The sequence below is a fragment of the Falco rusticolus genome, chromosome 4 (genome assembly GCF_015220075.1).
Source record: "Falco rusticolus isolate bFalRus1 chromosome 4, bFalRus1.pri, whole genome shotgun sequence".
Classification (NCBI taxonomy): domain Eukaryota; kingdom Metazoa; phylum Chordata; class Aves; order Falconiformes; family Falconidae; genus Falco; species Falco rusticolus.
This window is the reverse complement of record NC_051190.1, coordinates 47,080,671-47,101,049: the sequence shown is the minus strand read 5'-3', so window position 1 is coordinate 47,101,049 and position 20,379 is coordinate 47,080,671. Positions and strand designations below refer to the sequence as shown.

At 61.6% G+C, this 20,379-nt stretch overlaps 1 protein-coding gene across 11 annotated transcripts in view; it reads right to left on the bottom strand.

Moving 5' to 3' along the window:
* Positions 1 to 6,828: 6,828 nt before the first annotated feature.
* The window catches only part of UNC13A (unc-13 homolog A), a 37,040-nt gene continuing 23,489 nt past the window's right edge, over positions 6,829 to 20,379 (bottom strand). For 3 of the 11 annotated variants that reach the window (XM_037384357.1, XM_037384354.1, XM_037384356.1), the window contains exons 30-45: positions 20,134 to 20,277; positions 19,513 to 19,596; positions 19,151 to 19,228; positions 18,778 to 18,866; positions 18,470 to 18,622; positions 18,207 to 18,330; positions 16,609 to 16,614; positions 14,655 to 14,693; positions 13,607 to 13,636; positions 12,330 to 12,386; positions 12,054 to 12,134; positions 11,773 to 11,920; positions 10,693 to 10,749; positions 9,166 to 9,258; positions 8,930 to 9,089; positions 6,829 to 8,655 (exon numbers count right to left, since the gene is read on the bottom strand). In XM_037384357.1, coding sequence (XP_037240254.1) covers positions 8,367 to 8,655; positions 8,930 to 9,089; positions 9,166 to 9,258; positions 10,693 to 10,749; positions 11,773 to 11,920; positions 12,054 to 12,134; positions 12,330 to 12,386; positions 13,607 to 13,636; positions 14,655 to 14,693; positions 16,609 to 16,614; positions 18,207 to 18,330; positions 18,470 to 18,622; positions 18,778 to 18,866; positions 19,151 to 19,228; positions 19,513 to 19,596; positions 20,134 to 20,277 — 1,632 coding nt within the window. In that variant the 3' untranslated portion in view covers positions 6,829 to 8,366. The remainder of the gene's footprint in view (positions 8,656 to 8,929; positions 9,090 to 9,165; positions 9,259 to 10,692; positions 10,750 to 11,772; positions 11,921 to 12,053; positions 12,135 to 12,329; positions 12,387 to 13,606; positions 13,637 to 14,654; positions 14,694 to 16,608; positions 16,615 to 18,206; positions 18,331 to 18,469; positions 18,623 to 18,777; positions 18,867 to 19,150; positions 19,229 to 19,512; positions 19,597 to 20,133; positions 20,278 to 20,379) is intronic. The other 8 variants (XM_037384364.1, XM_037384362.1, XM_037384363.1 and 5 more) reach the window with 4 other exon arrangements.

The following is a 20,379-nucleotide window of genomic DNA, read 5'->3' as shown; positions in this document are numbered from 1 at the left end:
GGGGCTTTGGCCACTTTTTAATTATTTGAAGCTAATAAAAGTCTTTGCAGATAATTCTCTGTGGCCCAAGGCTGTCTGGGGTGGGTGCATTTAGCTCGGGGAGGGTCAGTGTGCGAGGTGAGATGCTGAGCAGCACCGGGAGCTGTGCCATGCTGAAGGCCACTGTGCCCACCCAGGGTCCGGAGCAGCTCGCACCACCCCAGTGGCATCACTGGGGCTGCCCTAAGGAAGGGGCTCAGCCCCGTGACCCCCGGTGCTGGGGCGCTGCCTCGAGGGGACCACAGGCTGGGGAGCTCAGGTGAGAAACAGGCAATAAAGGGACCAAGTTTCCAGGCACTTTCTGGCTGGTGGGTTTCTTTTTTTTTTTTTTTTTTTTTTTTTTTTTTTGCTTATTTTCCTGTTTCCCCCTAGGGAGGCTGTTGCGGCCACCGAAGGCGCAGGCAGGCGAGGGGAGAGGGTCCTGCCTGGCAGGTGGCTCCTCCATCACCGCTGCTGGGGTGATACCAGGCTGTGCAGCTGAGCGTGGATGTGAGCAAGGGCAGGATTGTCCTGAGGCTTGGAAGGGCTTTGCACCGAGCGCTGTCCCTGCTGCAGGGGACGCTGGTTGTGTTCAAGGCTAAGGGGTGGCAGCCCTTGTTGTGGTGTGCGTCCAGTCCCCCCCTCAGCCCCCAGGTCTGCCCTTGTCCTGGGGGCTCTGTGCCACTTTCTGCGTGGGGCCGTGTCCATGGGTCCTGCAGGGACCTGTCTGTCGTAGCTATCCCCAAAGGGCTGCTTCCCCTGGGGGGGGGGGGGACAGGGGAGTGGTCCTCTGCCAGGGGCTTGGCCCTGGGGGGGGTGGTGGTGGGGTCTCGGTGCCCTTTGGGGCTCGCTGGTTCTGACCTGGGGCTTCTGCACCTCTTGGGTGCCATTTCCCCGTGTTCCCTCCCACACAGGCACGGAGCGGGATGGAGAAACAACATTTAATGGAAAACAATAAGACTTGCCAAAATATCAAACTTGCTAAATTTCCCCCCCCCCCCTACAGAGCACTCTTTGCTCCCACTCCCCCCCGTACAGAACAGTCCTCCTCTGCTTCCCCCCTCTCCCCATCCCTCATGTGGATTTAATCCCCCCAGGTGCTGGCTCTGCCCTTGCTGGGGGGCAGGAGCCAGGTGTTCTGCCTCTTGCCCTGCTGCTATGGTGCTGCAGGTGGGGACGGTGACAGGTCCCAGTCCATGTCCCCCCACAGCTCCTGGGGCTCCATCTCAATGGTGTTGAACACCTCCAGGCTCACCAGGGAGTCCGTCATCTCGGAGACGCTGTAATCGCCATCGAACAGGTCTTCAGGCAGGGCGAGGGAGCTCAAGTCACAGCAGGGCACAGCTGGGCTGGTGTCCCCAGGGGTGGGGACGCTGCTGGGACCCTCCTGGATGTGCCCTGCCGTGTCCGAGGATAAACCAAAGAGCCTCAGGGCCTCCTGAAGAAGCACTTCTTCGGGCACATCGTAGCTGTCTTCTAGATCCACAACCACTTGGTTGTGGGGGGCAGCAGAGGGGCTGGGGGGGACATGGCTGCCTGGGGCTGCCCCCGCAGGGGTGGCCGTGCTGCAGATGGTCTCTTCGGGCTGGCCCTGGATGAGCTGGGAGCCAGCGATGGATGTTGGCAGCACCAGGGGCACCGGGGCCACGGCTCCCCCCTTCTGTGCGTCAGGCACAAGGTGTGGCAGTTGGCCCTGGGGGGTCCCGGAGTCCCCCCGGGCACCCCCCAGCAGAGAGGTGCTGCTGTAGTTGGCTATGGCGGTGACTGGTGGAGGCAGGATGCTGCTGGTCCACTGAAGATGGAAGAAGCAGGGATCAAAGTAGCATCCGCACGGAGCCCTCTGCAGCCCTGCGTGGGTGAGCGGGAGCCGTGCTGAGCTGGGGGGACCCTCCAGGGCCACCCCCCCACCCAGCCGGCCCCCAGCGCTGACATCCCCCAGCCCTGCACCGGGTGTGTGGGGAGCTCCCCATGGGGTGAGCAGCTGTGCCAGGGGGACAGGGTCGCAAATTGCGGGTGGGGCGTGAGCCTTGGGGAATTCTCTGGAAATGGGATTTCCTGGGCACACACCAGCAGGCGAGGGCAGACACACTGGTGCAGGCTGCTGAACCCCCGCCCCGTGCGGAAACTGCCAGGGAAGGGGGGGGGGGGTGCCGAGGGGACAGGGGTGCCAGAGGGGACAGAAGTCTCCGTACCTGCGGGGGGCTCCAGGGGGACCTCGGGTGCCCAGGCTGCAGGGGGGGGCTGCTCCTGCTTGGCCGGCTGGGACGGGCTGGCGGAGCCTGGAAGAGAGACAGGAGCGGTGGCCGGGGCTCGCCTCCACCGGTGCCCCCGGGAGCGTCCCCGGGCTGGGCGGCTGGGTCGGTTCCTACCTTGGGGGCAGAAGGATTTGGGGAGCTCAAAGTTGGGAAGCAGCTGGAGCATCGGGGGGCCCCAGGGGCTGCACCCCGAGGGCTGCAGAGGTGGGAGCTGCAGCGGGGGCCGCACCATGGTCCCTCCTGCCTCGGCTGCCAAGGACTCTCGGCCGTAACCAGGGTGCAATGTTGGGGCGCCCCGTGTTCCAACGGCCCCGGCGGCCCCGCCCCCCGGCGGGGCAGGGGTTAAGGGGGCTGCAGGCAGCTCTCGGCGTGGGGGCAGGTGCCTTCGGCTGGAAGCCTCGGTCCCTTCCCCGAGCTGGGACACCCTGGGGGTCAGCGGGACGGGGAGGGAGCCCCATGCGGGGGCGCTGGGCCGGAGGGGGGGCTGTGCGGGGGGCTGTGGGGCCGGCAGGTGTTGCACCAGGGGGCAGCGGAGGTTTGAGCTCCAGCCCTCGCGGTGGTCGGGAGCCTCTGGGGGAGGAGGAGGCCGGTGGGGAGCGAGGCAGTTGTGTGTATCCCGGCGGCAATTCGCAGAAATCCCTGGATGGGGTCGGGAGCCCTTGTCCTGACGGCAGTTTCCACCTGCCAGACACCAGCTGGGAAGAGCCTGTGGCTGTGCCGAGCTGGGAAATTCCTAAAACCGGTGGGAGATGAGACCTTCTTGTGGCAAGGACTCAGGGCGCCAACGACAAAAGGTGCCCGCCTGGTCCTGCTCGTTGGACACGACTCGTGGGAGGGGGGATGGTCCCGGCCTCTGTGGAGCTGCCCAACAGCAGCCCTCTGCTCAGGGGATGCAGGTAAGGCTTGGAGCATCTCAACACTTGGAGAAACAGGGATCGTCAACAGAAAAACCCTGACAGCTCTTTTCCTTTCCGACTTCTGCCTCTGACAGGCAGAGACAGCAACCGTCCCCTGCTCTTTGGACTGCTGATTTGCCTTCTCGCTCAAGTCTAGCGCCCATAAATGCACGGGGAGCTCTGGGTCAGACTGGCAGGAGCAGATCAGGTCGCAGGGGATGAGGCAAAAGACAAGCATCTCTTGAAGAAAGCAAAACATGCCACAGAACATCTTCTTACCTTCTTATAGACTAGGTCAATGGGACACCTAGCATTGACATCTACAAAGTCCACTTCAATTGTCTGGTTCAGGAGCACTGCACACTTGGTCATTGTGTCTGGGAACACTCCCTCCAGCTACCAAAGGGTTGCACGGGTTCAAGAAGCAACTTTTCTGCTCAGAAGTGGGTTATCATTTGGTTATCAAGATGATAGCACTCACGTGCACCCCAAAACTCTCTTCGGTACGATGCTGTTTGAGGGGAGCCCGCTCAGAGGACTGGCCCTGGGGCAGGTTTGTACACACAGCCATCGCTTCACAGGTGACATCTGCCCCGAAGCGCTTGCATATCCTTCGAAAAGGAAGGTTACTGCAATGGAAGAAGCAGCAGAGAGATGGTTTGTCAGGAGATTTGCTCTTTCCAAAGGAGGCAACGGCACGTTTTGACAAAAGGACAGAATCATTTAATTCCCATGGCCAGTGGTGCCAAGCAGAGCTTGCCTTGGTTTTCCAGGTGGAAAGGAGTAAGGATGGAGGAGCATGTTAGCAGAGCTTAACCAGCAGTGGTTAAGCAGGAGGATATTCCACTCAGCAATTTTATCATTTGCATTTGGTAAAATGCAGTGGGAAAGCCAGGTGTCCTGGATTCATCTGGGATAACGTTAACTATCTTCTAGTAGCTGGTACAGTGCTGTGTTTTGAATGTAGTGGGAAAATAACGTTGATAACACACTGATGGTTTAGTTGCAGCTGAGTTGTGTGTACCCTACATCAAGGACTCTTCAGCTCCCCGTGCTCTGCCAGTGAGCAGGTGCACAAGGAGCCAGGAGGGAGCAGGGCCAGGACAGCTGACCTGAAGTAGCCAAAGGGATATTCCATCCAAATGGATATTCCATACCATGGAGCGTCACGGTCAGTATATAACCCGGGGGGAGCTGGCTGGGAGGGGGCGATCGCTGCTCAGGGGCTGGCTGGGCACAGGGTTGAGCAACTGTATTGTGCATCACTTGGTTTTCTTGGGTTTTTTTCCTCTCTTTTTGTTAGCTCCCCTTTCATTACTATTAGTAGTAGTAGTATATTTGATTTTTATTTCAATTATTACACTGTTCTTATCTCAGCCCATGGGTTTTACCTTTTCCCCAATTCTCCTCTGCATCCCACTGCAGGGGGGCACTGAGCGAGGCTGCCTCGGGGGTTAAACCCCACCCCACCCCCAGTCCTTTTTGGTACCCAACATGGAGCTCAACGGGTTGTGATAACAACAAATCTGACTGGAACGGATCTCTCACAAGTATTTATTATAGAAGTTTAAATAGTCGCTTGTCACAAGGTTGATTTATTGGCTCTCAGAGCTGGTGTGTTTGGCCTTAAAGCCGCGTCGTGCATTGCCTTGCTCACAGTGGTTGTCCCCTGTGGTGCTGTTCATCACCCGTGGGAACTGGACTCAGGTTATCACGTTGTTGGACTTCATGATACTGGTTTACGGTACGATGGAATAGGAGATTAATCTGGTGTTGGTGCTGCGCATTGCTGTCACCACCGTGCTTTGGGAGCCATCTCTTGGAAACTATTAATAATTACAGCTTTAACCTCTTCCCTTTGGAGAGGCAGCCCATGGTGGGGGAGACCTCTTCCCCACCCCTGCCAGTAGCGGTTGAGAGTAATGAAAATTTGGAATATTCTTGGGACGTTAAAACCAGCGTGGTCCTGTTGCTAGGAACCATCATGTTGCTGAACGTTTTCCAGGTCTTGCTTAGGGTTAAACAGCTCTTTAAGAACATCGCCACAGATCTGTGCCTTGCAGGGGTGGCCAGTACACCTGGAATTGGTGTCCCCAGAGGTGGGAACACAGCCCTACTATTTGGCATGGACCGATCAGACTGCCCGGGAACAGGGAGAAGCTCTGGAACACCTGCAATACATGGATGATACCATTGTGTGGGGCAGGAGTTTGTGAGAAAAGGAAGGAAATAATCCAAATCCTTCTAAAATCCAGTTTTGTCATAAAACAAAGTAAGGTCAAGCAGGAGATCCAGTTTTTAGGAATGAGGTGGCAAGCAGAGATTGTCACATCCCATTGGATGTGATCAACACAATGCCAGCAGCATCTCCACCAGCTAGTAGGGAAGAAGCACAGGCTTGCTTCAGCGTTGTGGATTTTTGGAGAATGTACATTGCAAATTATGGTCTGCTTTTAACCCCCTCCTTCAGGCGACCTGGAAGAAGAATGATTTCAAACGGGACCCTGAGCAACAACAACAGGAGAGAGTTCACCCAGGCGGCAGCAGAGCTGAGGACATCATCCCCCATGTCCCCAACTTGACCCCCTACCTCTACCACCTCCCTGACCTCTCCGAGCATGGGGCAGAGGGCATCATTCCTGATGAGCGAGCGGCTGTGGCAGGTGGGTGCTGTGGACATGACCCTGGATGGGTTTGCAGGCATTGTGTCCTGGGGGGTGTCCAGGTGGGACAAGGTGGGCCCAAGCACCCTGTGCCAGCTGGCACCCCCAGTATAGAAGAGACCCCTCTGCAAGTGGAAGGTAAAATTGTCCCGCCTGCTCCTCCAGCCCCATTAGGGCGAAACTAATTGAGGAGCTGCCAGCCCTTCGGCGGGGGGTTCCCACGACCCATCCCAAGTGCCCAAACCTTTTGGGATAAATAGTAGTGATAATCTTTGCATACTGTGGTAAACGACAGCTGTTCTCTCTCTTCTCACACTGGCACAAGAGCCCAGGTATTGATGATTAAAGCTAGGAATGAAGCTGCGTTAATCCAGAAAGCCTTGAGAAAGGGTCTGTCCATCAGGGATCACTGGGAAAAGCAACAGTTCCCAGTAGCCAGGACAGGGTTGGACTCAATAATCTTTAAAGGTCCCTTCTAATCCAAACCATTCTATGATTCTAGTAAAGCTCGGCAATGGCTCCGGGGCTCTCAGGAGGGCAGCAGGGACCTGCGTCCATCAAATCTGTGTTTTGGGAAGAATGTTTTGGGAGACTGTGCCAAAAGCCTTCCAGAAGCCCAGGTAGGTGATACCTGTAGCTCTTCCCTTGCCCACTGGTGCAGTCACCCCACTGTGGAAGAGCACCAGGTGGGTGAGGGGTGCATTCGCCCTTGTCGAGGCCATGTTGGCAGCCCCTGATCCCCCCCTGCCCTCTCAGGAGAAGTCTTGTCCCGGTTCCATTTAACCCCTGTTCTGCAGCTCTTGGCTTTGCAAAGGGTGGGTGCACCAAAGAGCAGCCCTCAAGGAGGCTGAGCACCCCCAAAGCTGCTGCAGCATCCCTGGGCTGTTTATCCTTGGTGATATCCTGAAAGGTGCAAGTGCTACACTGGGGTGGGAGTGGTGATGAAGACCCCCCTGGGTGCCTGCCCTCCCACCCCTTCGCCCCCAAAAGCCACAATGAAGGGTGTGCTTTTTAATGTCAGTTATAATAAAATATTTTTACAGAGCCCAAAAAATTCAAAATAGTGCAAAACATCTCACTGTCATGCATCCATGGTAGCCGCCGCTGGCGGTGCCGCACGGGGTGGTACAGACACACAGGCATCGGTGACACGTGTGCTACAGGAGCAGAATTGGTCGGTTCAATCACATGCCAAACAGGACAGTTTGGGGAGGGGGCACAGGGCCAGGGACACCACGGTCGGGGGGTGCAGGGCTGCATCCCAACCTGGCTGGGTGGGAGCAGCGGTTAGAAAAGGGGTGTAAACATTGAACAGAAATGAGAGAGGAAAGCTAAACCCTTTGGTCCCAGACAAGCCCCATAGAAAAAGGACAACGGGGGCCAGTTGGGGTACCCTGTTTTGGGATGGGGAGGGGGCTGAGAGAGCTATATTGACCTGTGGGGTCATCAGGCCTCTGTCTTCCCCAGTACTTAGGGCAAACTGGCCAGCTGGGGTGGCCACCCCTGACACCACACACCCTGGCCTCCTGGACACTTGCACGAGACACGCACACCACTGATCACGCAGAAATGGTGGTTAATGGGAACTCGGGGTGGGGGGAGGTCCTGTGGGCTGGGGGTGGGAAGGGTCTTGCTTGCACCAAGGAGGTCTCACGGGTGCTGCTGCACTGCACAGGGATGGCTGGTCCCCACTGGCCAGAGCAAAGGGAGATGGGTCCCTCCGCTCCAGTGCCCCCAGCCCTTGCCCCCAAGCCCTGGCACCCTGGGGGCAGCAGTGGGGCAGCCCACGGTGGCGGCATGGCAGGGAAGACAGGATAGGGGCCGGGGGCTGCTCCCTGCCGCTCCCGGCCCCAGTGATACTGCTGCCAGCCAGGGAGGGGACACTGCAGGGCAGGTGGGGGCTGCACCCCCCACCCAACAGCCCCAATAGCCCTTCCGGGTGCAGGACACAGCCTCGTCATCCGGCTGCCCCCTGTATGTACAGCTATTTACATATGTACAGGGTGCTCAGCAGGTGGGAGCCTCCCTGTCCCTCAGGGTGCCCGATGATGCTCGAGGGATGGGGACAAGGGGCTATGGTGCCTTCCAGCCACTCACCAACACCCCGGGTGGGATGAGACACTCCCCCAGCCCTTTCTTTATGTCACTCGTGGAGGGTTGGGGCTGGGTAGGACAGGGTGGGGGCAGGGATGGGCCATTGGGGTTCCTCCACCTCAGGCAGGCTGGCAAGGGGCACATCTGCCCCATCACCCAGGCTGGGGTCCAGCCCTTCCCTGCAGCCCCACCAGCCCCAGCACCTTCCCATGGGGGTGGGACGGGGGCACAGCTGTGCTCTGCCCCGCTGTCACCCAGCCAGTTTGGCCAAGGGAGGGACAGGGTGGGTCTGTCACTGGAGCCACATCCCCCCCTCACCCACACCAGGGCTGGGAAGGAGACTCCTCTCGTGGCCGCACTTATGGCTTATACATGGCTGGAGGATGCTGTAGAAAAGGTGCCAGGAGTGGGGGGAGAGGGCTGGGGGGGCGAGAGGGGGTTTAACTGCTGCCCTCCTCAGCTGAGCGTGTGTCCGACTTGAGCTTGACGAACTCCTTGGCCACCTCGTCGTTGTTGCGCTGGGAGAGGATGCGGAGGACGGTGAGGCCGGTGTCATCCATGTGGATGCGGCGGCCCAGGGGCAGCCAGCAGGCACAGCCGGGGCGCTGCAGGATGTCACGGAGCTGCAGGACAGCGATGCCCACGGTCCGGTCCTCCCGGGCGAAGCAGTAATCCTTCACACACACCTGCAGCTCGTAACACTCCGGGCCTGTCTCCGTCCCCAGCGTGCTGCAGGGGAGAGGCAGTGTTGGCATGGGGAGTCACACTCCCAAGCCCCTTGGCTTTGCAACAGCACCTCACACGGGTGCTGCCTCCCCCTCCCCCTTAAAAAAGCAGGCTTTTTCTGCTTTTTCAATCCCTGCTTTTATCAATTAGAAAATAGCTAAAACATCCCCTGGGGGATGAGCATCACTGGCAGACCCCGGGAGAAGGGGGTCCCCACATCATGGGGACACATCCCCCAGCCCGCTGACACCCCCCCCAGCCCCATGGTGCCACTCACAACTGGAAGCTCTCGTTGTACTTGGGGGCCCAGCTGTTGTTCTTGGATTTGGTGGCAAATTTCCTCTTCTTGTCACTAAGGTGGGGCCCGATGATGTTGACCTCGATGAAGGGCCGGAAGATGCCCGACGTCTGCCACTTGAGGTCATTCGCAGCCACCACTGCAAGGAGGGGACACGTGAGGCTCCTGGGGTGCTGCCACCTGCCACAGCCTGCACCCCGTCCAGCAGTACCCACCTTTGACGGTGACTTTGTGTTCGCCAGTGCCGGGGTGGGTGAAGAGCTCCACATGGATGGACACCTCCCCGACCGGGTCATCCACACCGGAGCCTGCGTGGCAAAGGTAGGAGACATGAGTGCCCGTTTCCGCGGTGTCCCCGATGTCCCCTGCCCACCACCAACCCCACTGGAGGAGGCAGGTCACCCACCATGAGGCGGGAGGGGGTGGGCAGTAGGAATTGGCCCAATGTGGCCTCTGCCAGGGTTCTGGGGACAGCAGCATGGGTGCAGCAGCTGTCTCAGACCACCAGAGCTGGCACAAGTCTGGGGCACGGCAGGACATCGCCAGCGCCAGGCTGACTCTCTGTCATCCCACCCTATGTTGGCCAGGCCCTGTGAGCCCCCCCTTGCCCAGGGGCTGAGGTGCCCCGGTGGGATGGGGCAGGGGGTGGTGGCCCAGCTCCCCCTGCTATGGGCATGGCGGGGGGGGCACACAGCTGTGAGCGAGGGCACAGCACTGGGCAGGAGGGACCCGACCTGCCCCCTCCTGTATCCTCTCAGGGACCACATCAAGCCCTGGGGTCCCCAAGCCAGGGGAATTTGGGTGACCTGCAACCAACAGCCCAGCCCTCCCCCTCCCCCCCCAAGAGCTGTGCATGCACCCATGGGTGAAGGAGGGGGCGCAAGGCAGAGGAAGGGGCTCTGTGGGTCAGATGGGGCCAAGGAGACCAAATCCAGCTCAGCAGAAAGCTCCCAGGGTGGAAATGGCAGTGTGAAGGAGGACACGTCCCCACGGGTCACTGCACGGCCTCCAGCACGAGGGTGCCAGGAGGCTGGTGATGGCAGCCCCTCCTCTCCATCCACCTCCATCCCCCTCCCCCCCGGCACCCGCCACCCAGGCAGCGCCGCATGCTGAGCCGAAATGGAGGCGATGGTGGGTGAGGAGGGGGTGTCGGGGTACGGGAGGCCAAGCAGGGGGTGCAGTCCTGGCCCCTCGGCGGGGTGCAATGGAGACCAAGCGGGGCCGGTGGAGCTGGGCGCATTCCTTGCACCCTGGGGCAGGTGGACTGAGCTCACCGGAGCAAGGCTAGTAAAGGTCCTTCTGGCAGCAGGGTGGGTGGGAGGGGGCATGGACACGGTCCTGGCCCCCCCCAGGGCCACAAGTCCCAAGGGGACCGCTCCCTGGCTTGCAGGGAGCTCGTGGCAGGCGCCCACCCCCCGGCAGCAGCACCAGAGACAACATGGGGGTGCCCAGAGCCTGCAAGCAAAGGCAGGCACCCCTATCCCCACGGGGCACAGCCCCCCACCCTGGGCTGGGGGGGTGGTCAACACAGCTGAGCACAGTTCCTCCAAATTCAGCCCAAAGCAGCCCTGGGAGCACAAGTCTGTGGGCAGGGGGCTCCCAGCCCTGCTCACACCGGGGGTCCCCCCAGCCGGCAATGCTGGGATGGGGCTCCTGGCCCCCCGGCCCGCAGTGCCGGGACTGTTACTAGCCCAGGCCGACGGCAGCAGGCAGGCGCAGGGGTGGGCGAGCGGCACACGTACCCTTCTCAGGATAAATTTCTTCACTAAGGGTAAACCTAATGCCTTTCCCACCATGAACTAGTGGGAAGGAGAGAGAGAGAGAGACAGAGACACAGCACGGAGCAGACGGAGAGAGGAGGAAGGAGACGACGTGCGTGGGGGACGGGAATGGTGAAAGAAGGGGGAGAAAACAGAGAGAGAAAGAGAGATCAGATCTCACAGACAGGACGGCCGAGCATCCGGACAACACTGCAGCGACATGGGAGCACCGGGCATCACCCAGCTCGGAGCCCACCGGGTCCCGGGGCTGGAGAGCACCCAGGGGTGCTGGCACCCCCCAGACCCAACCCCACGCCCCTGACACGGCTGGCACAGGAGGCACAGACAGGACAGATGTCCTTGGCAGGAGACGCACAGACAGCAAATACACGTCCTACCCCCCCAGGACACAGACAAGCCTGGCTGGGGCAATACGCGATGCCCCATGACCGCCACCAAGCATCTCTGTCCCCTCCTTGAGCAGCCAAGGGACAAAATAAAGGTCAGCATTTAGAACCTAGGGGTAGTTCTGCCCTGGACATTGCCCAGCACCCTGCACCGCACCCAGCACCCTGGACTGATCCACATCACGGGGTATGTGGGCACCCAGCACCCAGGACAAGCCCTGGCACAGCATCTGGCTCCAGCCGATCCTGCGGGAGGTCCAAGCCCCCCAGCTGGAAGGCAGTGCTGGACCAGAGGTGTCTGCTGGGGGCTGGGCCAGCCAGAGGGGACAAATACTGTGACAGATGGTCAGAGGGTGCCCTTCTCCCCCACCCACGGGCCCCATTTCTATGCCAGCCCAGCCATGCCCCGGCACCGGGGACACGCTCTTCTTGCTGGTGGGGGACTTGGGGGTGCCAGGCTGCCTCTGGGCACCCATGGCCCCTCCTCAACTGCAAACCATGGGAGGAAAAAGCCCTCCCCACCCATCCCTCTCACCCCTCTGCAAGCCTGGCTGGGACCCCCAACCCCACCACGATGGAGGCAGGGTGTGGGGCAGCTGAGCCCATGGTGGGGGATAGGGGGGCCTGGCTGGGGGGCCAGGGCCGTGCAGCCTACCCTGCGAAGCCTGTGTCTGCACAAAGGTTTTGATGAGGAGGTCGGTGGCCTGGGTGTAGAGGGACAGGGCGTAGCGCAGCGACTGCAGGTCGGGGCTCTTCTCCAGGAACGTCTTCTTCAGCCCCACACCACCAGCATGGAAGTATTGCTGGAGGGGGGAAGATGACCACAGGGTCCTCAGCGGCTCTGCTGGACCCACCCCCACCCCGGTGACCCCTCAGGTCTGTGCCTCAATGCCAGAGCCCTTGGGGACACCCCTTTGCACCCCAGCATGCCCTCACCTTGATGGTGTCCAGCGCCAGCTCCACCACGGCACATTGCTTTGGGGTCAGGCTCTTGGCTTCCTCCCGCACCATGTGGTCCTGCAGGGCACAAATCCTGCTCTCAGCACGGGACCAGGGCCCCGCTCCCCTCGCCCCAGCTGTGCCAGCAAACAAGCACTGGTGCAATCCGTGCAATAGCACCAGTGTCAGCCTGCACCGTGCCACCCGCCCCAGCACAGAGAGGAGCTCGGACTGCCTGCCCCCCCCCCCCTTAACCCACCCCCCAGCCCTCACCTTCAGCTTGGAGAGCTGCCCCAGCTCCTTGGCTGCATTGAAAATCATCTGCGTGCCCTGCAGAGAGCAAAGGGACAGGAAGGGCCCCAGTGAGCGGCCGGGATGGGGGCGCCATGGTCAGGCTGGGCACGTGGTGCCAGCAGCTTGCTGCAGCTCCGGGGGCTCCCCCAGCCCCCCCAGGCTCCAGGGGGCCAGAGGGGTGCTCCTCAGAGAGCCCCAGGGACCACCAGCCATGCCAGGTATGGTAATGCAAGTGTGGGGCTGGCAGCCCCCCGTCCCAGCCCCTGAATTCTCAGCACAGTTGTGTGGTTGGGGGCTTGGGGACCCCTGGGCAGGACATCAGGGACCTCACAGTCTGCTCAGCACAGGCAGCTTGGCCCAAGGGTCCCATCCTGTTCCCTGTCGTGCCCAAGCACCCGCTTCTGTGCCCAGCAGAGCCTGGCACAGCACATCAGTGGCACCGCATGGACAATCATACGACATTGGGGCAGGGGAGCAGAGACCGAGTGCAGGGGGACAGCGGGCATGAGGAGAATGCGGCGCAGTCCCCCTGTACCCCACGGTGCTGGCAGCCTAGCCAAACACCCTCCTGCCACCCAGACCCCTGCCCAGTCCCAGCCCCAGAGAGGTTTCTGGCCCCTTTGCACCCCAGGATGGGAGCCCCCACTGGCCTTCACCCGTGCCATGCCACCCCGATGGGCAAGGGCCACGAAGCCAGCCCATGGGACCCACCGGCACAGCTCCTGGGGGCGCAGCCCCATGGCGTGGGCACATCCCGCTCATCTCCCAGGTTTGGCACCCACTTACCAGGCTGAGTGCGAGCTCCCCTTCACAAGCCCTCCAGTGTACAACATACTAAACTGGGGCCCAGTGGGGCAGAGCCAGCAATTCCCACCTCCTTCCCCACCCCTCCCCCGGCACCAGTAGCTCCAGTCCCTCCCAACAAAGAGAAACCCCAGCATCTAGCCCACTAATCGTTACCTTCTGGCACCCTGTGCCCTCATTTTGTACCCCCCCACTAACTCTCTCACCTGCCCACCCCACCCCCAGTTCTGTCCCATTAATCCTCCCCTTGCTGCCCCTATCTCCTCCCACCGCTGAACAGGTTGGGAGCTGGGGACACTGGTGTCACCCAAACAGAGCACTACAGGACACTGTACTGAGCTGGGACACCCCCCCCCCCCCCCCCCCCCCCAGCACACAGGACAAGGGATGGGGAGGAGGTGAGAGGAAGGGGGACCAGAGCCAAGTGGGGAGCAGAAGAGCCATGTCCTTACTTCAGTGTGACTGGGCAGCTTCACCCTGCTCTGGAAGAGAACAGCAAGGGACAGTTACTGGTGGCCCCAGCAGTGGCCAGCCGCGGGTCCGGGCCCCCCACATCCCCTGGTTGTGCAGCCTCTGGCCCTGTACACTCCTCTGGCTGCACCCAGTTCTCTGCTGGTGCCACTGGTTGGGCACCAGCTCACACCTGCAAAGGTTCAGCCCCGTGCGTTTGCTGCTGAGCCTGCGGCCAGCACGCCAGGGCTCCCCCTGCGCGGGGGCAGGATCGCTCCCACCTCCTCTGGGACTGGGAAAAGAGCAGCAGGCGGCGGAAAGCAGCTCACCCAGCACGCTCCACAAACTGGGGCAGGACCCAGTGTCCCCTGGGAGAGGAGGGGGGAGCCGCAGGCATTGCCCAGATGGATGCCAGCACTTCCCGAGAGCCAGGTTTTGGCTGGGCCCCCAGCCTGGTGATGGGGAGCCCCCAGATAGAGGGGAGCCCATGTGCCTGGAGAAAGCCCTTTTGGCAAGTTTTGGGGCTCAGTGAGCCTTGCTGAGGCCCCCAAGCATCAGGGGGAAGCAGGCTCAGAGGTCCAGGGGACCTCAGCAGCCCCGCGGCCCAATGTCCTGAGGGTCACCTCTTCCCGAGCCCCCAGCAGCGGGATGGATTTGTGCTGGGGATCTCCCACGCTTGGGCACCCCGTCCCCACGTTGTCCCAGCCCTGGCACCTGGAGGGGTGCCAAGAGCTGCGGGGCAGCATCCCCCCCATCCCTGCCTGGGGGTGAGCAACAACCCCCCCACACCCCCACCCACCCACAGGGGCTACAGGTGACACGACACCCACTCCCTGCCCCGGGGCAACACACAGAAACAGGTGACTGTCCCCATCCTGCCCCCAGACAACACGGCACACCCCAACAGGACACCACGCCACGCAGGCAACGGCACATCCAGACAGCACGACAGAGGCAGCACGGACAAGCCTGGCCCTCCACAGCAGGCGGGTGTGGGGCCACGAGCGTGGCCACGGGGCGATGACACACATGGAGCCCACAGCTATTTACCTTCTCTGTCCCCTTGCCATGTTTTCTCAAGAGCGTGCCCTGTAGAAGCAATGTCAGAGGTTGAGTGGTGGGGTGGGGGCACAGCACGGGATGGGACATGGCGGGGGGGGAGGGGCGCAGGGCAAGGGTGGGCACACGGGGTGGCCGCAAGCTGGCGGCAAAACAGCACAGAGCTCCTAAAGGACAGCCAGGGCCAAAGGGGGACTGGTCCCCACTGGGATACTGGGTTAGTGGGGGACTGGTCCCCACAGGGATGCTGGGTCAGTGGGGGACCGCTGTCTTTGGGATGCTGGGCCAACTGGTCCCCCCTGGAACGCAGGCTGTTGCACTGATGGGGAACTGGTCCCCATACTGGGATGTTGGGCTTATGGGTAGCTGGTCCCTGCTGGGATGCAGGGATGCTGAGGCCATGGGGGACTGGTCCCTGCTGGGATACAGCGATGCTGAGGCCATGGGGGACTGGTCCCTGCTTGGGATACAGGGAGGCGGCAGCCAGCTGGCTCTGCATGTGGGCATCCTCTGGTGCCCCCATATCCCCCCCCCAGCTCTGGCAGCTGCTTACAGCGCTGGGGGGGAGCGGGGGCAGCAGCACTTGGGTTTTGCACACAGAGTTCTGGTCCATGCAGTGCTGGGCCCAGTGACAACCCCACTCTGACCCAGGCCCAGCGGTGGCAGAAGAAACAGAGTAAAGTGGGGCAGCAGTACCAAGTGTGGGGGGGTGTCCTAACCAGGCTCGGGGAGCAGGGGGGGCTGGGGTACATCTGAATCAGGAGGAGGCAGCAGGGGGGTCAGCTGGCAGGGAAGCCTGCAAGAGGGACAAGCAGCACAATTAGGGCCAAGTGGGGCCACCAGAAGGGTTTCTTGCCCTGGAGGGAAACTGAGGCACGGGGTGAGGGGTGAAAAAGAGGGCTCTGTACCCCACAGAGCTGACACACACCCCCCACACACCCCCGGTCCCCTGGCAGCCCCCACAAGGCTGGGACATTGGGTCCCCAGGAGGTCTGGGGGGAGGCTCAGCCCGAGTCTCTCCAAACACTGCTGTCGGAAACAAAAGATGTTGGGGGACAGGGGATGGGTGTTTGTCCCTGCAGGAATCAGCACCCAGCAGCCACCCACCAGCACCCACACCACTGCTCCTCCTTGCAAAGGCACCTGTGGTCAAAACAGGGGTATGGGCAGGACTGGGGGTGGATGTGGCTCATCCCTTGCCCCACAGGGCATAAGCCCACGGCCACAGACTGAGCCGAAAAGGACAAAAGGCAACGGCTCAGTCAAAGCCATGCAAGGACCCGGCGGCAACACCGAGAAGGGAACCCAGGAGCCCAGGCTCCCAGGGCCGCATCCTGACCAGGGAAAAAGTCTCACAACTCATGCCAGCAAGCTGCCCCACTGATGAGCGACCGGGCCAGGGATGTTGTGTCCCAGCGAGACGCTCCCCTCCGCCGGCAGGGAAAGCCTCTGCCCTCAACCCCCACCATAGCCACACTCCAGCCAGGGCCTCAAGGGGAAACTGAGGCACAAGGGGTCAGGAAGAGCAGCCCTGACTGCCCAGCACACACCGCTCCCCCTGCTCAGGTCTCCAGTGGTGCTCCACATGGAGCAAGAAGATGGGATCAGCCTGGGTTTGGCTGCCCTGGTTACATGGCACTGCTCCACTGCCGTCCCCCCGCCACACACTCCATCACCAGCCCTTGTGCCTCCCTGCATCCAGGCACCGCAAACCTGCTCAGGACCTTCCCACCCCCCGAACCCAGGTAGGGCCATGGGCAAACGGCCGCCAGGAGCCAGTGCCAAGCGGGCAGCATGAGGATGGGGACCACAGAGGTGGACCAAGTTGGGAGCCAGAGGAGGGTGTGGGCAGGACACGGGCAGCCACACAAGACAAAAACCGGCGAGGCCAGGACCGACACACAGCAGACAGACAGACAGACAGACAGGGGGCTGCCGTACTTACAATCATCTGCCATTGAGAAGCGAGCGGAGCAATTGGAGAGAACAACCGTGACATGAGTGTCCACCCCCTCCTCCATCCTCCCCAGCCCCAGCTGCCCCAGGCTGGGTCCCAGCCTTGGCCGCCCTCCCACCGCCACCAGCCTGGAGGGACGGCAGAGGCAGGGGTGTCCCCTGTCTGACGTGCCACAGCACTCGGTGTTGCTGCCCTGCCACCGGCACCGCAGGTCTCTACAACCCCAAACTGGCCCCATCCCAGCCTGCCCAGTCCTTCCTCAGCGGCAGGGGGCTCTGCCCCAGAGGGGCTCAGCTCCAGGAAGCCAGCGGACCCCATTCAATGTTTGGCTCCGACACGGAGCCCCACGCTGCCCACCTGGCCCAGCCAGCCCCAGGCTGGAGCCCAGAGCCACCCTGGGCCAGTTGCCCGTGCCGCAGGGAGCAGCCCCAGCGCAGCCCCCTCCGAGGGCTGCCCCCACTCGGGAAAACCACCCAACGGACCCACATGCCCATGCCACCACCTCCGCCCTCAGCACAGGGCTTGCTGCCTCCAGAACACGCCACATATGGCTGGGAACTGACAGGGACAGGGAGTGGGATGGAAACTGGGACCCAGTGGCACCAGCTCCCCTGCTAGATTTGGCCACCTTTGGCCAAGGGTGTGCGAGCCTGGCCTGGAGTGATGCAGGGCTGACCTGAGCCAGGCTCTGGGCTGTGACAAGGTGCCAGTGAGGTGGCACCACTGAGGGCTGACCGGTCACCAGTGTCCTGTCCCCTACAGACACAGCATGAGGAGCCCCGCAGCCCCAGAAAGGTGACACAGCAGCCAGCGGCTCCAGAGACTCCAAGTAAGAGCCTGAGCCCAGCTTTGTGACAGTGACAAAAGCCACGAAGAGTGACAGGGACAGATATGTGGCTGGCTCAGAGCCCTTGGTGTCACCCTTCCCTGCCTGAGCCCAGGGAACAGCCGCCTTGGAAAGCTTTGGGATGCATGGCTACGCGCGGGGAGGGCAGACACAGCGATGCGATACGGAGCCTCGAGCCTGTAGGCAACCTCCCTCTGAGGAGGGACCATTCCCAGGCTTTGCTCTGCTCCCCTAGAACCTGTTCAGCTCATGAGCAAGGAAGAGTTCAGTCCTGTCCCCCCAGCCCCACAGAGCCAGTCCCCACTCCCCAGCCCCACAGCAAGGCCAACGTGGTGGCTCCCCGCAGACCCCGAGCCTCCTGCTGAGCCTCCTGGTGGGGACCCTGCCCACAGCCGGTGCTGGTGAGCGTGGCATAGGGTGCTGCCCCAGCTCGGAGGGAAGGGTGGAGAGGAAAGGACCAATGCTCCCTCCTGGTGCCACGATGGAGATGCCAGGAAGGTCCTTTGGCAAAGCCAGCCAGGAGGGTGCTGGGCTGCACCGAGCTGCAGTGATGACCTTTCCCTCCTCCATCCCTTCCCTGGCCGTGAGCTGGGGGCAGGTTTGGGGAGGCCGACGAAGTCCCCACCATCTCAGCAGCCATGAGGGCACCTGGCCAGCAATGTCCCACACTGGCTCAAATCAGTCACCTGTGTCTCAGCTCCAGGGTCCCCTGTCCCCGGTCCCCCTCCCCGTCACTCACCGTCTGGTCGGTGAGTGGGGGCAGGACGATAGTCTTCTCCATCGTGTTCATCACCAGCTTCCAGAGCTCCTTCAGCACCCGCTTCAGCACCGTCTTCTCACAGATCTTGGCAAAGAGTGTCAGGCTGCAAAGAGGGGACAGGGCTGAAGGTGCACAGCACCCCTGACGCCACCCCTTGCCCAGCCACCCTGACCCTGCAGGTCCCCCACACTGCCAGGGCGGGCCAGGGCAGGGTGGGGGTCCCCGTTCCCCCACATACTCACTTGCTGTCCAGGAGGTCCATGATGGGCTGCAGGACATTGTCAGCATCCTGCGCAACGCTGCTGCAGGTGCTGGCAGGGACATTGCCAGTGCCCTTCACCTGGCCCAGGATGTCACCCATCTGCTTCACGCATTCCTCAATGTGTGGCTGGAAACTGGGGACCACAACACCCAGGCAGCTCAGCATCCCCCCCAGCCATGCCCAGGACTCACTTGGCCAAGCAGAGCCCCCTGCCTGGCCTCAGCCGCAGCTCCTGGACCCCCAAACCTCTCCTCGGCCCACCGCCCGCACCCTCTCCCCCAGGTGTACCTGGTGGCAAAGACTCGGCTCAGCTCATCCAGGACATTGTTGAGTTTCACCTGCAGTTCCTTGAGGATATCACTGGCTTCTGTGTCCAGCTGGAGGAGGGACAGGTTGGAGAAGCCATCAGGGTCCCTGGCCCAGCCCTGGGGGGGTGTCTCTGCACCCCATAAGCACCCCTGGGCAGGGTGAAGCCCATCCATCACCCAGTGTGGTGGGAGAGCCGGGTGCCATAGGGTGGGACAGCGTGTTCCCGTACAGGAGTGAGGAACTGGGGTCTGCTCCCAGCACTGCGGGGCCAGGGAAGGGGCAGCCTTTGGGGAGAAGGGACTGATCCAGCTCCTCCACAGGCCTCCCTCCTGGAGACCCCCTTGATACGCACCTCTTTCCCACCCATGGCTTCAAACATCTTCTCGAGCTGGACACGGAGCTGCTGGATGTTGTTCATCAGGATGCAGGGCTGGAGGGATGGCACGGAGAAGGGGGTCAGGACCACCAAATGTGGCTGGAACAGCTGCCCACCACCCCAGGTCCCTCCCACCCTGCACTGGCGGGCACAAGGACAGTCCCAGCATGGAGCTCTGCCTGGCAGCATTTCAGGGACTGCCACAGGACAGAGCCCGAGGGCAGGACCCGCACCATGGGGACCAGCTCTGGAGCTGGGGTGATGGCTGGGGTCACCGCGTGGGGACAGTCGTGCCTGGCAGCACGAGGCAGGTTGCAAGCAGAAGGGAGATACGTCACCACTTTCTCTTTCTCCTTGGAGCAGTAGGAGGCGAAATCCTTGGAAATGATCTCAGCGTACTGGAGTAGCACGTTGCTGATGGTCTGCAGCCAACCAAGGGCAGCAACGGACACCCAGGCAGCAGCAAAGGGGAGGAGGGAAGAAGACCATGAGTTGCAGAGCAATGGAACATCCCAACACCTGGGTGCACCCTCAGACCCCTAGGCTCTCTGGCCCCACGGGTGCACCAGCAGCTGCACAGGCACAGCCGCTGGAAGCCAGCTCCGGCACGGCTGGTCTGCACGGGCAGCTCCAGCACAGCTCTGAAGGCATCACCGAGCCTGCCTGCAACTCCCACACTGCAGCAAGGCAGTGGCATTTAATTAATCTAGATTAATCTAACAAGACTAATTAACTAAATAACTCATTAATTAGCTAATCTGCTGTGCTAGCAAAGCCCGGAGACCCACAGGGTCCGTGGTGGCGTGTTTGCTTGAGCGCTGCTGTTCGAGGTGGTGCAATCCGTGCCCTGCGCCACTGCCTGTGGCTGAGTGGGAGGCAGCAGAGCCCAGAAGCCCTGGTGGGACCGGGGTCCCAGGGGTGCTGCCAGCTCAGCGGCCCCCGCCCCAGCAGCTGCCCACCTTGGCAAACCTTCGCATGTAGTGCCCAACAATCTGGGGGTCGGGGCATTCAAGCTTCTTGATGATCTCGAAGCTCTGGTTGAGCTGGGAGAAGACATCCACCACAGAGCAAGAGAAGAGTGCATGCTCCGACGTCTGCTGGAACTGGGGGAGGAAGAGGCAGCGTCAGCGGGGGCAGGGAGGGAAACTTTGGCCCCAGTTGGGATACGCTGGGCATCGAGGGACAAGCCCCTTGCACACCCCCAG